Source organism: Camelus dromedarius, chromosome 30, assembly GCF_036321535.1.
Source record: "Camelus dromedarius isolate mCamDro1 chromosome 30, mCamDro1.pat, whole genome shotgun sequence".
Classification (NCBI taxonomy): domain Eukaryota; kingdom Metazoa; phylum Chordata; class Mammalia; order Artiodactyla; family Camelidae; genus Camelus; species Camelus dromedarius.
This window is the reverse complement of record NC_087465.1, coordinates 20,840,936-20,856,229: the sequence shown is the minus strand read 5'-3', so window position 1 is coordinate 20,856,229 and position 15,294 is coordinate 20,840,936. Positions and strand designations below refer to the sequence as shown.

General features: G+C 37.0%; 1 protein-coding gene and 1 long non-coding RNA gene across 4 annotated transcripts in view; one reads left to right on the top strand and one right to left on the bottom strand.

Annotated features, from left to right (window-relative positions):
• The window catches only part of LOC105088512 (uncharacterized), a 132,831-nt gene that overhangs the window by 95,181 nt on the left and 22,356 nt on the right, over positions 1 to 15,294 (top strand). The gene's annotated exons all lie outside the window — the stretch shown is intronic.
• RALYL (RALY RNA binding protein like) overlaps positions 13,827 to 15,294 on the bottom strand; it is a 298,333-nt gene continuing 296,865 nt past the window's right edge. For all 3 annotated transcript variants that reach the window (XM_064480903.1, XM_064480904.1, XM_010979376.3), the window contains one exon: positions 13,827 to 14,812. In XM_064480903.1, coding sequence (XP_064336973.1) covers positions 14,795 to 14,812 — 18 coding nt within the window. In that variant the 3' untranslated portion in view covers positions 13,827 to 14,794. The remainder of the gene's footprint in view (positions 14,813 to 15,294) is intronic.

Here is a 15,294-nt window from a genome sequence, read left to right as displayed (position 1 = left end):
ATTGGATATTGAGACTTTCCAGTGCTATGAGATTTCTCGGCACTCTTCTTTTTTGGGGGGTGTTAATTCCTCAAACTCAGGTAGTTCCCTTATATGCAAGTGCTGATAAATACTCAACTAGGTACTCAAGGAAGAACCTCTGATGATCTCTGGAGTGCTGTCTCTATACAGCTCTTGCCTCTTCTATACACTGCCCTGTACCATGTCTTCAATTCACGTAGACTAACTTAGGGTTTTGCCTGTGTTCCTCCTCACTACCGTTAACCAGAAACTTATCTCCAGACAGTAAACTGGGGCAATTGTTGGGCTTAAATTATTTATTTCCTGTATCTCAGGATCACTGTCCTTCATTTAATTACATTCAATATCTTGAAAGCTGTTGTCTCATGTGTGTTGTCAGATTTTTAGTTTCAACCCCCGTAACTTCATCTTGGCCAGAAGCAGAAGTCTATTCATTTTCAATAAACAATGTAGACAAGCAAATACAGAGTGCCTCATGGATTTTCGAATTTTAAACAGCATGTTTTAATCACTAGCTATTATGATTTATTCCTTTCTTGACCAAAGGTCAGTCCCCTGGCTCCAGGCTTCCCCAGAGATGAGCATAGAAGTACCGCAGAGACCAAATGGAAATTAACCTTATTTTTGCATGAGTCCTGGAAACACCATTGTTGTGTTGCAGGCCTCCATATGTTTTCCTGGAGTTTTCCACTGTCTCCTTCTCTGCCTGGCTAGTCTTCTCCAACTGTCCCAAGCCAAACTAAGCGTGTGCTGCCATTATACTTATTCATTATTGTATCATTGTACATATCACACTGTATTACAATTTTGTGTGTACCTATTCATCTCCCTGTCAGACCGCAGGATCCCTGCAGGCAAAGATTATGTCTCTGTAGCCTCAGTGTCTGATACTTTTGATGCTTTATAAACATACATTGAATGAATTAATGAATAGAGTGAATATTTGAATACAAGTTATTTTAACCAATAATTCAGCATAGAGATATTTGGAAAGTAATATTAGAACTGTTACATGGTATTTTAAATTTGTTCCCTATTATGTTTAAAATAGCTGAATTGTATGGAAGAATAATCTTTATTCCATTTAATTTTTCACTTTCTCACCAAATCATTTTAAGGTCTCAAGAAATCTGGCCTTTTTAAAAACAACTCTTACAAGTACTTTATACCTTAGAGTCTGGACTAGCTGAATCCTCTGTGATTATTTTATTTAAATTTTGTGTATACAAAGTAGACAAATTAGATATTGCCATCATAGCATTTGTAGTTTAGAAAGACCACATAAGGCTCAAAGGTGAAAAAAGTTGGATTTTATTTTCTAACTGAACATATTTTTGTTGCCCTTGCCTGATTTCTTCTTAAGCAGCAGAAAATTAAATTTTAACTCTCAGGTACTTAGTTCAATCCAGGGGTTCTTCTGCTATATTTAAATATTATTATTTAAGTCAGTTGGTTTCACACATGTCAGCTGGGATTCCTCTTCCATTCTCTTCCTCTGAGTTGCTTAACAAGCCAAGCCGCACATACACAGATAAACCTCAGATCCATGAGGGTGGACGTGGAAAGGAGGAGGCATCCCCATGCCTCTGGACTTGGGCTTGCTTACTGCTCTCCTTGTGTGGCTTCAAATGTCCATACGGTTTATACTCTTGACATGAGCAATATTTGATGTTGGATAGATCTGGTGGCTTCTGGATCATTTCTGTGTATATTGGTGGCTCTGGATCATCGTCTGTGCAGCTTTCTAATATAGAAGGTTCTATGATGCTTCAGACACAAAAGGACCCTGCCCTTTGCCTAGTCGTTGGCATGCCCCCAACTAACAGCTACAGAGAAATGCTATGTTGACATCATCTCATTAAGGAGATGTATTAAGAGCTTGAAGACTGGAAAAACTTTCTCTTGATCACAGATATCACTAAACTTCTAAACTTCTAAGAAGAGCTCACTGGGGACCGGCCCAGGAGAGGGTGAAAGTTGGGTGGAAAAGGGAAAAAGCGGCCTGTTTTGCTCTCACACTTTCTCAGAATTCCTATTCTTGGATTTACCGTCCTCTCCAGACTTCCTATCTCTATAGTGCAGGTACTGTGAGAACACATACCTTTTCAAATCTCTGAGTTTTCTGCCCTCATGCCACCTATCAAGCCTGTGTTGGTACATAAGGACCAGAGAAACTGCTTCTTGGAACTAATAAACAAAAGAAAGTAGTTGGAGCCCAGTCATTGATCCCAAAACATACGCCGATCTAATGCTTGCCGCTTGTACTGAAGCCATTACAATGAAGGAAAACTGTACATTTTGTGTTATGATTTCTGTTATTAATCCACCAAAAGTAAGCACTTCAGATATCATTTTGCTTCACAGGTAGACCTACCCCTCAGTTAGAGCCTCACAGATCACCTGTATTTGATTCACCTGCCTCAACATGGAACCTTTCAAGGAGTTACAAGTCATGTTACCTCAGTGTTCCCTAACACTTGCTAAAACTGTCATTCAGGAATCCTGAGAGGTAACCAAAATGAGTTGAACATTGTTTAACTGAGACATCCTAAGTCCTTCCAAGGTGTGAGGTCTTCTGTAATAAATTTGGGGTTTTCAAGACAGAGGATTCGGACTGTTTCATATCCTTTTGGACTACTCTTTAGCTTTAAGGTAGCAGCTGGATTTCTTTCCTGACAGATTTATTTCAGCTTATCAAACATTTATATCCTTGGCTCTTCTACTTTTCAGGCATAGAAAAGGGAGCCATTTTTTTCTAGAAGTTGACTGGAAAAAGTCCTACTTATTTATTTTATTTTTGCTTGAGGCTATAGCTTGAAATCTGCTTTGCAATCTTCCATTAGGGAGGTATCTATACGCTACAGGTGTTCAGTAAATGCTCCATTTAAATTACATATAAAAATTAAAAAAATAACAATTCAGTTGGCATATGAGAAAGAGAAAGTTTAATATTTCCCAGCCATCCAAACATTTGTAAGGAGTCAACTGTTGTTGATTATATAATGAAATGAGTATCTAATCTAGTTCATGGTTTATGTGATGAATAAGCTTCACCAATGACATTAATAAGACAATAAAATCTAGAGGCTGACACAACTTAGTGACGGAAACATTTTTCATAGTTTCAGTAGTGAAATTATTTATTGATTTTTTAATTGATTTTTTTATTGATAGATTTTGATGATCTATGTTTTATTCATTAGGTTGAGTATGAGTGGTTTAAATCAGGCATGGAAGGTAGCCTTCAGCAGCATCTAAAGTGAAGTCACATATACAGGTTGTGCTTAAACTAGATGTAAGGGAAGAGAATGAGAGCGAGGTCCTAATTGGAGGGTTGAAACAGCATTCCTGGACCTGCTAGGAATCAGTGAGGACACACACAACCCAACCAGGACATGGGTAATGCTCCTGGGGAGCTGGGCTCTGTACAGTGTTCCCTCTTGGGGATCCAGGTCCGGCTTGTGTGGGTTCCTCACCCCTCAGGGTGAGGGTGTGCTCTGCTGCTGCAACTATTTGGAATAAGCACAAAAGTTTCACCCGGATTTTTACTCTTTAGTTTGTGTTTCTGTCAGCCTCCGTAGATTGTGAATTCTTAAAAACAGATTTTTTTTTTCTTACCATCCTTTGTGTCTGTAGGATGTACTTGGAAAACGTGCATTGAATGAGAGTGGATGAATAAACTATAAACAGTGCCCACTTAAATCCTAATAAATGGGGTGTATAGAAATGCATGTATTCATACATAGTTTTATCAAAGATGAATGAGAGAAGAGGGGGGAAAGAGCACTGGTATCTCCCGGAACAGGGAGAGGTCTTCTAGCCCGAATACTGTATGCATAGTAATGGCTAATACATGAATATTTTAAATGCAATTGGCCCTTGAACAACATGGATTTGAACTGTGCATGTTCACTTGTATGTGGATGTTTTTCAGTAGTAAATGCTACAGTGCGGCAGGATCTGTGGTTGGTTGGTTCTGTGGAGGAACTGGGCAACTATAAGTTATATGTGGCTTTTCATACGAAGGGTCAACCCCCTGAACCCTTGCATTTCTCAAAAGTCAATTGTATTTGTTCAATTTTACTGAAATGAGAAAGTAAAGTGTGTCTGTTTTAACTAACAACGTTTTGCCTGTAGGAAAGTAGGAAAAAAAGAAACCCAGATGTGTTGGTTGATTCTGATTACTTTGGACCTTAAAATGCTGGATTGAATATTTGGGTGCCAGCAAGCCATTCAAGCTTTAAATTCTATTGTAATTTTGTTTTTTTAAACAAGGAAAATGATGTGATCATATCTGTGCATGAGAGAGATTTAGATGGCAAAAATATGTATTCTATTTAAAGGAGAAGTTTGCAGATTAATAAATTGAAAATGTTCTGAAATGATAAAAGGCCCCTTTTAATGCCAGGCTGAGTAACTTGCATTGCATTGCCAGTTAGTAGAGCGAGGTAAAAGGGGAAGTATCAAAGTGAAAAAAGGTCAGTAAAAATGCATTTGGTTTCTGGGAGTTTTTGATAATAGTTTTGACACATTTTAGAAGATAAACCTTTTTTATATTAACCACAATGAACTAATCTCATTTGACTTGCTTTGAATCCTACAGTTGTCAAGATGGAATTAAATGCATTGGAAAAATAATTCAGAAAATCTAAATAGAAAGCCAGTCTTCTACATAGACTGTTTTTTTTTTTTTTCTATTTGTCTATAAAGGAAAGGTGCTTTTGGTCTGAAAGCCTAACAAACAAAAATCATTAAAAAGTTAACAATACTTTCTCCCAAGTGTAAGGATAAAATGAAAATTTTTAAGATATCTAAAAATAACAGAAGCAAAACACAATGCATAAAGGGAAATTATGACTCCAGAGAGGATTTTTACATCAAAGCTTCTTTCTCTGGAATGGAAAATTGACAGCAAAGCTAATCTAAGATGCTCTTTTTGTTTGTTTGTTTGGAGGTAATCAGAGAGAGGTGAAGTTGAGAGGAATGAGTGGCCCTGAATGGGGCTATTCTTTCTAAACTTTCAAAATTAGTCTGGCTCAAATAGTAGTAATGCTTTACAGCAAGGAGTCAGAAGACTGTGAAATCCGTGGGTGGCCTTCCCCCAAAAGGCTTTCAGTCTCAACTTGAAAAGGAGCTAAACATTATTGTGGTAAGGGATGGAATTGTGGGCAGAATCAAATTTAGAAGACATATTTTGAGCAGATGTCAGGTTATCTGACATTTCATTAATGACCAAAACAGATGAGCAGAGTACCAGTTTACCTATAGACTAGCCCCTCTAGGAGTATATAACCTGGTTATCGCAGAGCACTGAAGAAACTAGACAGAAGAGGTAGGGGTGGGCACGAGGGGTTGGCCATTTGGAGCCTCACGGGGAATGCCAAGGGCTTTGGATTTACCCTAAAGGCTTTGAGATGCTACTAAGGTTTAACACAAAAGTGTGGCAATTTACATTGACATTTTGAAAAAGATGATTTTTAGATTGGAGCTATAGGTAGTGTAGAAGCAAGAAGATACTGTGGGGGGCAGTTTCTGGAATGCTGGAGATGAAACTGAGAAAAGTGAAGGGACCCAGGGTATAACTGGAGACAGCAGCAACATAAAGTAGTGGAAGATTGGAGATGGGAGGTAAGAGAGAAAGAAGCTAAGATGACTTCTAGGTTTCTGGTTTAGTAATGAGTGGATATATGCACCATCTACAGAGATGGGTACTCTGAAACGGGATGCATTTTAGGTGGAAAAGTAAGAGTTAAGTTTGAGATGCTTGTGAGACATCCAAGTGAAACTGCCCATTGAGAAACTGGCTTTAGAAAAAGAGAGGTCAGGACTCTGAGCATCCTTTTGGGACAAGTCAGCATATAAAACTGCGTGAAAAGCCAGAGGAGTGGACAAGATCTTTGAGACTTGGGGAAAAATTTATATTGAATTAATGTACAAAGGATTGGTTTATTTGTAACTTCAAACTTACCATCTAGGAACATCTTATATCTATTCATATAGTCATATCTTTTATTCTATGAATAAAATTTTGTGGTGTGTACCCTGAAGCTTTGTGCATTTTATATTGGGTTTATATTATAGGAAATTTTTTAAGTATTTTAACATTATAAAATGAAATATTTTTATCACATTTTCACAGTTGTTTGTATATTACAAAACTGTATACACTTTTACTTTTATTGGATATTAAAAAAAATTAACTCATAATTAAGCCTAATAGTGTTTATCTTATTTTCTTAGACCTTGAGGTTGATAATCACATCCTATCCAATCAAAAAGTCTTCTCATTCTTTCAATTGTCATATTCTTAATCTCTGTTTCTTGCTTTACTGCACTAGCTTTCTCTTCTAGAATAAGTTAAAAATATTAATTTAAGTAGAAGGTATTATTGTTTTAATGTGAGTTCAATTGTGACCCCTGTTACAGTATGAAGTGTAATGTTGTTTTAAGATGTATATAGGTTTGTGTGTGTGTTTGCATGACTGCCCGTGTACATGTGTGTGCGTGTATGAGTATGTGTGAATTTTTGTCAAGAAGTCCTAGTTGGTCATAGGAGATCTTTTATATTTTGTTGAATTTTTGCTTATATTTTGATTTATTTCACATTTTTACATGTATAGTTAGGGAGTTTTCTATATTTGGATTTTGGGTGCTACTTTTTTGTCAAGTTTTTATGTAAGAGGCATAGGACCGTCATAAAAAGAGCTGGGTAGATTCAGGTCTTTTGATGTATCTTGAAATGGATTTCATGGCAAGGAAATGAACTATTCTTTGAATATTTAATAGGTAGCATTTGTAAAAAAAAAAAAAAAACCCTCTGAACTGGAAGCTTTTTTGAAGATGTATTTCTTCATCTTTAACTTTTTAGTATTATTTTTCTTACAACTCTTTTAAGCAGCACAGCACAGATATGACTCACCCCACAGCTGAGTGGTTGCTTTTGCCCCTCAACAGGGTGGGTTAATCTGTCTTCATTTATTGCTCTAAATGGTATTTTCTCATTGTGTATTTAGACATTAAAAAAATACTTTTGCTTCACACTCAATTGCTTGCCTGGCTGCCTGGCTGCCTGGCTACCCTGGCTGTCTTTCTTTCCCCCCTCCCTCCCCCATTCTTCCTTCTTTCCTTCCTTTCTTTCCCTTCTGGGTACACAGTGTCCTGCCTGATTTTTGTCATCTTTGAGAATTTGTAAGTTATATACTCTTTCTAATTCTGTTAGTGATCACCTTTATATAAAATATAGATTTCACACACTCAGTTTGAAACTTTGCCAATGCTGAAGATTTCACCTCTTTTGCTCACTGATTTATCCTAAGAACCTAGAAGAGTGTCTGATGTGTTAACAGATGCTCAACCATTTGTTAGAGGAATGGACCCATATGGGATGAGGCATTAACATATTTCCTTCTCTGGTCCTCACCTAATCGACTGTATTAACTCACTCCGGAATTGTAAAAGCAGGTTGTTGTTCAACAGCAATTATATTTACATATAAATCATGTTTTTAAGAATGCTTTTGTTTGCTATTTTTTATATTCCTTTTTATAAATATTGCAATAATGTATGTTCAGCTCTCTGTGATTTACTTAATTCAGTGATTATTATTAGGTATTTTTGTACTGTAAACGTCTCTAGCATTTTGTTTTTATTTTTTGCAATCGTATCATACAGTATATGTTCAGGTAAAAATTTCTGGGATGCTCTTAGAAATTCAGTATGAATGGTATGTATCCTGAGCTGATGGCTATCTGAGCTACATGACTGGTGCCTTCACACATTGAATGGAGGTCTGCGGGTGTACCACTTTGAACATAAAAGTTTTCTTATCGGAACTTTAGCTCTCCTTATACTGGAGAATTGGAACTTCAGCTTTCCTTATATTGGAGAGACAGAACTTCCTAGGTCTTATTATTTGTTAATTTTTAGATTTTCTATTTTTTTCTGTAAGTAATGTTGGGTTTTCCTTTAAAATTAGTATTTCTGGGAATATGGCAAGCCTTTTTGGTCTTTGTCTTTAGTAAAAGATGAAGGTCTTTTTACTCAGGTGAAAATTTTTCTTAAATTATGTCTGCTTTTCACAACTTTTCAAAAATTGAAGTATAGTCAGTTACAATGTGTCAGTTTCTGGTGTACAGCACAATGTCCCAGTCACGCGATATGTAGACAAATATTCGTTCTCACAACTTTTTGATTCGTTCTTTCTGATTTCTTCCTGGGGATAACCTATGATGCCCAAGTTAAATCTTTCTCTGCCCTCGTCATCTTTTTAATATGTTTACCTCTTTATTTTCACTCTCTCTTCTGTAGGAGTCCCTTAAATTTGCTCTCCAAAACAATTATTTGGTTTTTTGAAGCATAAAGTTTGCTTTTGATTATTTTATTTTGGGGAATTCTTTTTTTTTTAATTAAAAAAAATCACTGCCAAAAATATCAGTTCTTTTCAAAAGTCTCTGTGGTCAAATTTTATGACATTTTCATGGTCATATACCTTTCTTTTTAAACACAGAACAAGTTTTTAAAACATTCTCCTGTTTTATGAAAAAAGTAACTTTTAGAAATCTGATCATTTTTTTAATTTTGAATGGAATAGTCCCTCTTCTTTATAATGTGGTTTATTTTTGATATATTCCATTATTGGTTTCTCCCTTTGCTCATACCCTTATCTATAAATGCAGAGAGTTATGTCTCCTATTCGCCATCAGAAGGGTGGGTGGGACTTCATGGTTGGCCCTCACTGCTTGCATGCTTGTTGCTTCCCCATCCAAGATTCTGGCTTCCACAGCAGGTTAATTGCCACAGTTTCTGGTACAATTTGCAGGACACACAAAGACTTTTCTAATTTTGTTGTGCTGGGATTAACAGAGCGATTTCTCCTGCTTTGACTGTTTTGTTCTCTGCCAGGATAAAGCATTCAAAAAGGAGTCTGAAGCTCTTTATTGATACATATTATTTAAAAAAAAAAAAAAGACCCTAAAATCTATCTCCTCCAAGATGCATTGCTTCTAATTGGCTTCTTCATCTTTTTCTTCTTCTTTTTTTTTTTTTTTAGGTAATTATAAGAATTCTTTGGGATACTCTTTTCAGCCACATTTAACAGAAAATACAATGATAAATTATTTGAAATAAGAAGTATATTTATTAACTCACATAATAAGAAGGAGTTTACTGGTAGAGTGGCTCCAGGGCTCATTCATTTAGTGGCTTAAAGACATTATAAAGTCTCGAGTATTTGCCATCTTTTTTCACTGCCCTCTTCAATATGTTGGCTACTCACCTCATCATTAGAAGATGCTATAGGAATTCCAGCCCTCACATCCTCACACAGCTTGGCCTGCAAACAGTAGGAGACCCAACCCTCCTCTCTGTCTCCTTAGGAGCAAGCACACCTCCTTGAGGGGAGCCCCAGCAGGTGTCTCCTCATATCATGTTGGAAAGAATGGCATCACATGCTTGTTCCTAAGTAACCACTTGTAAAAGGAATGACTTCTATACTTGGCTTAGGTCAGTGGTTCTCAACCCTACCTACACATAAACCACCTGGGCAATTGAAAAAACACCACCCAATAAACCAATTACATCCAAGTGTCTGAAGGGGCTCTATGATTACCCATATTTTTAAAAGTTCCCTGTTATTGTGTAGACGGTTGTGGAAAATTACCACAATTCTAAACTCAAGCCTCTATGGCTAAGGCGGGACCCAGCCATCTTAGGCTGATACCTGAACAAAACCTGGATCTCAGTCAGAAAAAGGGCTGGCTGACAGGCATTTTTTTTTTTCTTGAGGTGGGAGCAGCTCTGTCCAACTGTCTACCATTTTGTGTGCTGGGTACTGAAGTGTCTCCGTGGCTGTAGAAAAAGAGCTGAGGAATATGCAGATGTGTCTCACCACCGTGACTGACTTGGAAGAGAAGTCCGTGTTTGGGGAATATGTTTTCTTCAATGTACAACCAGTGCGTGGAATCAGGGTAAAAAGTTGTAGTGAGTCCAAGCTTTGCCCTTTATGCTTTGGGGCACCTGGGCTTCCCTGTCTCAGCTGGTTGAACAAAGGTAATTTAAAAAATGCTTCTCCATCCATTTCCATCAGAGCTAAGAGGAACACGACTTTGACATGCAGTGTTCTTTTTAATCTGCAATATAGCTTTAAATTTTTCTATTCTTTCTATCTTTATTCAGCTATTTATTAATATTATTCATCAGACTAGGTGCCCTGAGAAAAGGGAATGTGCCTATTCATTGCCAAGTAGAAATATGGCATGGAGTAAGGGCTCAAGACATATTTGATGAGTAAGTGAACAGGCTTCTCTGCTCTGATCAGACCAGTCTAGTCACAGGCCAAACTCACAGAGTCATTTATAAACCTAGACTGCAGGGGTTTCTGGATTCTTTCTTCTCTATAATCTATTCTGGACTTAGCAGCTCAGATGATTCTTTTGACCTCTAAGTTAGACCATGTAATTCCCATCTGATGCAGCAAAAAGCCAACCCACTCTGAGTCACCTCTGAGGCTCTGTGATCTGAAATCTTGACTTTTCTTTGGCCTCATCTGTTTTTCCTTCCTTCGTTTATTCCAGCTACACTGCCCTCCTTGCCTTTCCTGAACACACCAATTATTTTCCTGCTTCCGGGGATTTACTTCCTGTCCCTCCCGCTCAGGACACCTTTCCCGTAAACGGCCCCTTCACCTACTCCACATCTTGGCCCAAATGCCACCTTACCCTGGAGCCTTCCCTGATCAGCCTATTTAAACATCCATGTATAACCTCACCAGTTCTTTCCTTCTTGGCTTTTTGTTTTAGCATCATTACCACCTGCAATACTACACATTTGCTGGTTAATTGGCCTGTTGTGCATCATACAGAATAGTGTAAGCTTTTTTTATTTTTATCCAAGGACAGAACTTTCAGTCTTCATTATTTATAGCTGGACCACTATTGCCAGGAACAGCGCTTAGCACAGAGTTGGCACTCAATGAAGAACTGATTGAATAAATGGTCCACTTTCTTTATTTGGAGACTGGAGCTAACAATACCCACCCAGCAGTTCTCCTGTGCGCATTAGTGATAATGCATATCAAGTCATCAGTACGGTGCTGCTCAGAATGTACTAGTTGCTTAACAAATTATAGCTTAAAATATTTTTTATAATAAAGTAAAAACCCAGAACACACCCTGTTTCATTTAATTCCCCAGACGTTTAGGGAGAAATAATCTGTTATGTGTAAGGCACCATTTGTGCAGGGTATAAAGAGAGAGGATACTCAACCCTTATTGTTACAGATGCAGCAGATAAACATGGGGGCTATTTTGCATACTCAGACCACTCCCCCCAAATTCTGGGATGAACCATATTTAGATTCCTAGAGTGGCTCTAAATATCCCAAGGGCTGATAGGAAGCCTTTTCAGTAACAAATAAGAAATTCACTTGTAAATTCCTTCTCTGCAAAATGGCTTAGAACGTGGGAGTGGGGCATCTCTCTTTCTCGAAGTCATATTGTTTTCTAGGAATCTGAGCATCTCTAGAAAAGGTAGATCACAGACTTGTAGACTTCTGATGGACCCAAAGATCCAAATCTCGACCTCTGTGTACACTGTTTATCCCACTCACATCTGTGAATCATCAATCTACACATCTCCATCGACCTATGTATAAACACTGTGAAATAAACCCCATGCATTTATGATTCTTAAGTAGTAAGAGTAGTAAGACTACAAAAATATGGAGAAAGTAAAATGGACAACAGTGTAACCTAGACTTAGTTTGGTATGTTTGACTTGAAACATTTGATTCAAGTATTTTCCCTAAGAAATCAAATATTACAGACGCTACTGAATCCCTTTTATTCTCATCTCCCTTCTTTTTCTCACCAGAGATAATCCTGCATTTGTTCTCATTATTGTAAGGTTTTGTTTTTTTTTAAGTTATACAACTATTAAATCCTGGATATAGATCTCAGATATGGTTTCACTCACCATCATATTCATATTAAAACAAACCAAAATAGAGTATCTCCTTTAAAGCTACCTTCTCTTGAAAAGTCAGGAAACCTGGCCAATCCAGGTCTGCATTTCTGAATCCGGCAGCTGGCTGGATGGCCTCATTAGCATAGTTGAATTTAATATCTGCTAACTTACTTCAGGCCTGATTCTTGCACTTCTATTTCTAATCAGGCCTCTACAGGCATTTGCATTTGTAATTCCTGTTTTCTGAACTTTAATCCATTTAAAATAGTTTCCTCTTTACTTGTCTTCTGTTTTATTCCTATCTTATTTTGTTGTGTATTCCTGCTTCGAAAGCTATTCTTTTCTTGAAGATGGAAGCAAAATTGGCATTTTCCCCTTCCCGTTGTCACCAGTGACAGCTTAACTATTTTTCTTGAATTGAGTGCAGAGAGAAATGCTCCTTTTCTTTTCTTTATGTGACTCATGTTGTTTGGAGTTAAATGAAGTCCACAGTCCTCTCCTCACCTCTTAAACACTTCCTTTTAAGTTATTAAACTAAAACTTTAGGGATTATAATCCCAAATAATCTGTATTTCGTTGGTCTGCTGTATATTTCACTCCATCCTGGTCATCACAAGAAATTCTTATGCCAGGAACGGGTAATGAATGAAGGGGAAGACCCATGGTTTCATTCCTCAAGGCCTATGTAGAGAAGACGAACACTAATAACAAAGAATTATGTTATACTTTTTAATTTTTCATTTTATTTTGAGAATAGTTAATGAACATCTGAGAAAGTATGACGCTCTTAATTTATGATAATGCCAGATCATAAATGCTACACTGTGGACTACACTGAGGACAAATGCCAAGTTTGGAAAAACAGACACGTGTGTTTTCCTAACACACGGTACCTGCAGTGCTTCCTTTCTGAGCATCAGATTATCCCAAGCAAACGCATCTGTTTGGCAGCAAACCAAGAAATCATTCTGCTGATCTGATTTCCTTAGAGAACCATATGCAGGTTCTTTGCAGCTTCAGAATCCGATCACAGCAGCCACAACTTCTCCGATACATTTTATGGCCCAAACCAGTGTATTACATTGTGGTTTTCCCATTCTCTTGCAAAAGAAGCACATTCCTGGTCCAGACCATCAGTTCTAGTGGGCAAATTGCTTAAGAGTTTAAAGAAGAAAATGAAGTTTGTTAATTCTTTTTAACAACAGACTTCTAATTCTTTTTTTTTTCCTTCAGAATTTTGGTTTTGGATATTCTTTGTTGCATGAAATCATGTAAGATTTCATTAGCTTATATTTGAAAGACATAGAGAAAGAGGATGAATCTCCTTAAAGAAGTACAGTACAGAAAACATACGAAGGTGATTTTTGACCCTCGGTTTCTTTGAAAAAAGGTGGCCTTAAACCCACGAAATACTCTGGGTGGTGTTACATGTGTTTTCTCTGCTTTTTAATGAGGAGCTGGCAGTCATTTAGCAGCAAGGTTTTAGTTGGGAAGAGCATAAATACCTATGTTCAGGTGGTTTTACTTTCTATTCTGAAATATTTTCTTAAAATTCTATATTTGGGTGAAAAAAAAGTGCCTTCTAGAAATGTAAAGCACAGTGTAACTTCTGTCATGGATTGAGGGTCATCTGGCTTTCTAGTACCTGACAAATTAATGCATTCCAGAGCACAAGTCATTCCATAGAGTGTGGGCATATAGACCATAGAGGGCATATAATGCATTTTAATAAAGTTGCTCTACTTTCATTATTGCACCGATTTTGTGGCATTACAGTGACTTAAAAATTCAAACTAAGTATTAAAACCAAGTGCACCTCAAAAGAAAGATACATGCCAATTTCATTTTAAAAGAAACAGTATTTATTAAGAAATTATATGTTGGATTCTCCTACAGTCTGTGAAGATGGTTTCTTCCATTTCCACAGCACAAGACAACAGCCAAAAGCATCTGGAAAACACTTGCAATGCCGGGGAATGGAGACTTCCTAGTAATAGGTGATGAAATGAAGTGATGTACGCACCAATTCCATCTTTCAGAGCCAAAGACAAGACAGTCTTCCTTGCCAATCTAGTTCTTACCTGTATTGGCATTAAAACCTGTCCACGGGATCTCCTACCCAGACTGACAGACTGGGGTAGTAAATGAGTCATTTCAGTTCAGCTGAGCAGAGAATGCTCAATTTAATCACAGGTTAAACCAACAGTCCTTTAACTATTGAATCACATCTGAAATATCTGCATTCTTTATTAATAAAAATGGTGCCTATTGAGGGCAGAAATATAACTTTTTCAAGTATTTTATCCTTACAGTCTGAAGTACTTTGGACTATAAATTAAAAATAAATTATAAAAACTAGCATACAATGCATCTTTTCTTACATGACATTGTTGGAAATAAACTTTAAATGCAGAATTGCAATATCACCTGACTTTTATATATGATCAACAGTAGAACATGCTAATCATAAAAATAGCTTTTACAAATATACATTTGTATACAGTGTCTCCCTTACCATTCATAAATGTCCTTCACATTTTAAGACTTTTAAGACTTAAAAAAAACCAAACATAATTAGCAAAGGGGAAAACACATTTACAATCTAAACCATAAAAACCTGACAATTATATAACTCAGAACATAGAAGAAATGGAATTTCTAAAATTGAACAATACTGTCCATTTTATTTATTTGGGTTTATATATAAACTGAACCAAAGGTGATGCTGTCCAGTCAGAGCCCTCCTTCCACATTTTGGGGGGTTGTCACAGTTTCTCTCTTCTGCTGCCATGGCATCATTTGTTACTTCAGATCACTTTATCTGTAGAAACTGAGAAAAGAAAAAAAAATTTAAATATAGAGATGTATATTTCGTTGCTGAGAGCACGCATATATATAAGATAGATTTTAAGGCTTAATCGGGAGAAGGATAAAAGAAGACTTAGATCTTTAAGACAAACACACTTCAGAAGTTTAGGTTCTCAGATCCTTTCTTGTACACAAGACTAAAATTATTTACATTTATAGCATGACACAATTTTGAAAAAAATTCAGCCTGTTTACTGCCTGAGATCAACAATTATTTTTCAACCTGAGCTCGTTTCTAGGTCAGAAGGGAAACACTTGAATTTGTAGGCTAGGGAATGAGACTTGGGTTACTCCTGAATCTTTGCTGCCCCTAACAAAAGTGACCAAGGGTATTTTTCTCTTGGAAAAGGCTTTGAACGATGCATTCCTAAGTCTTATGCGCCCAGGATAGGAGGAAGAGCCAGTACAGGTCTGTGATCTGAGTTAACACAATCTTGGTTACAA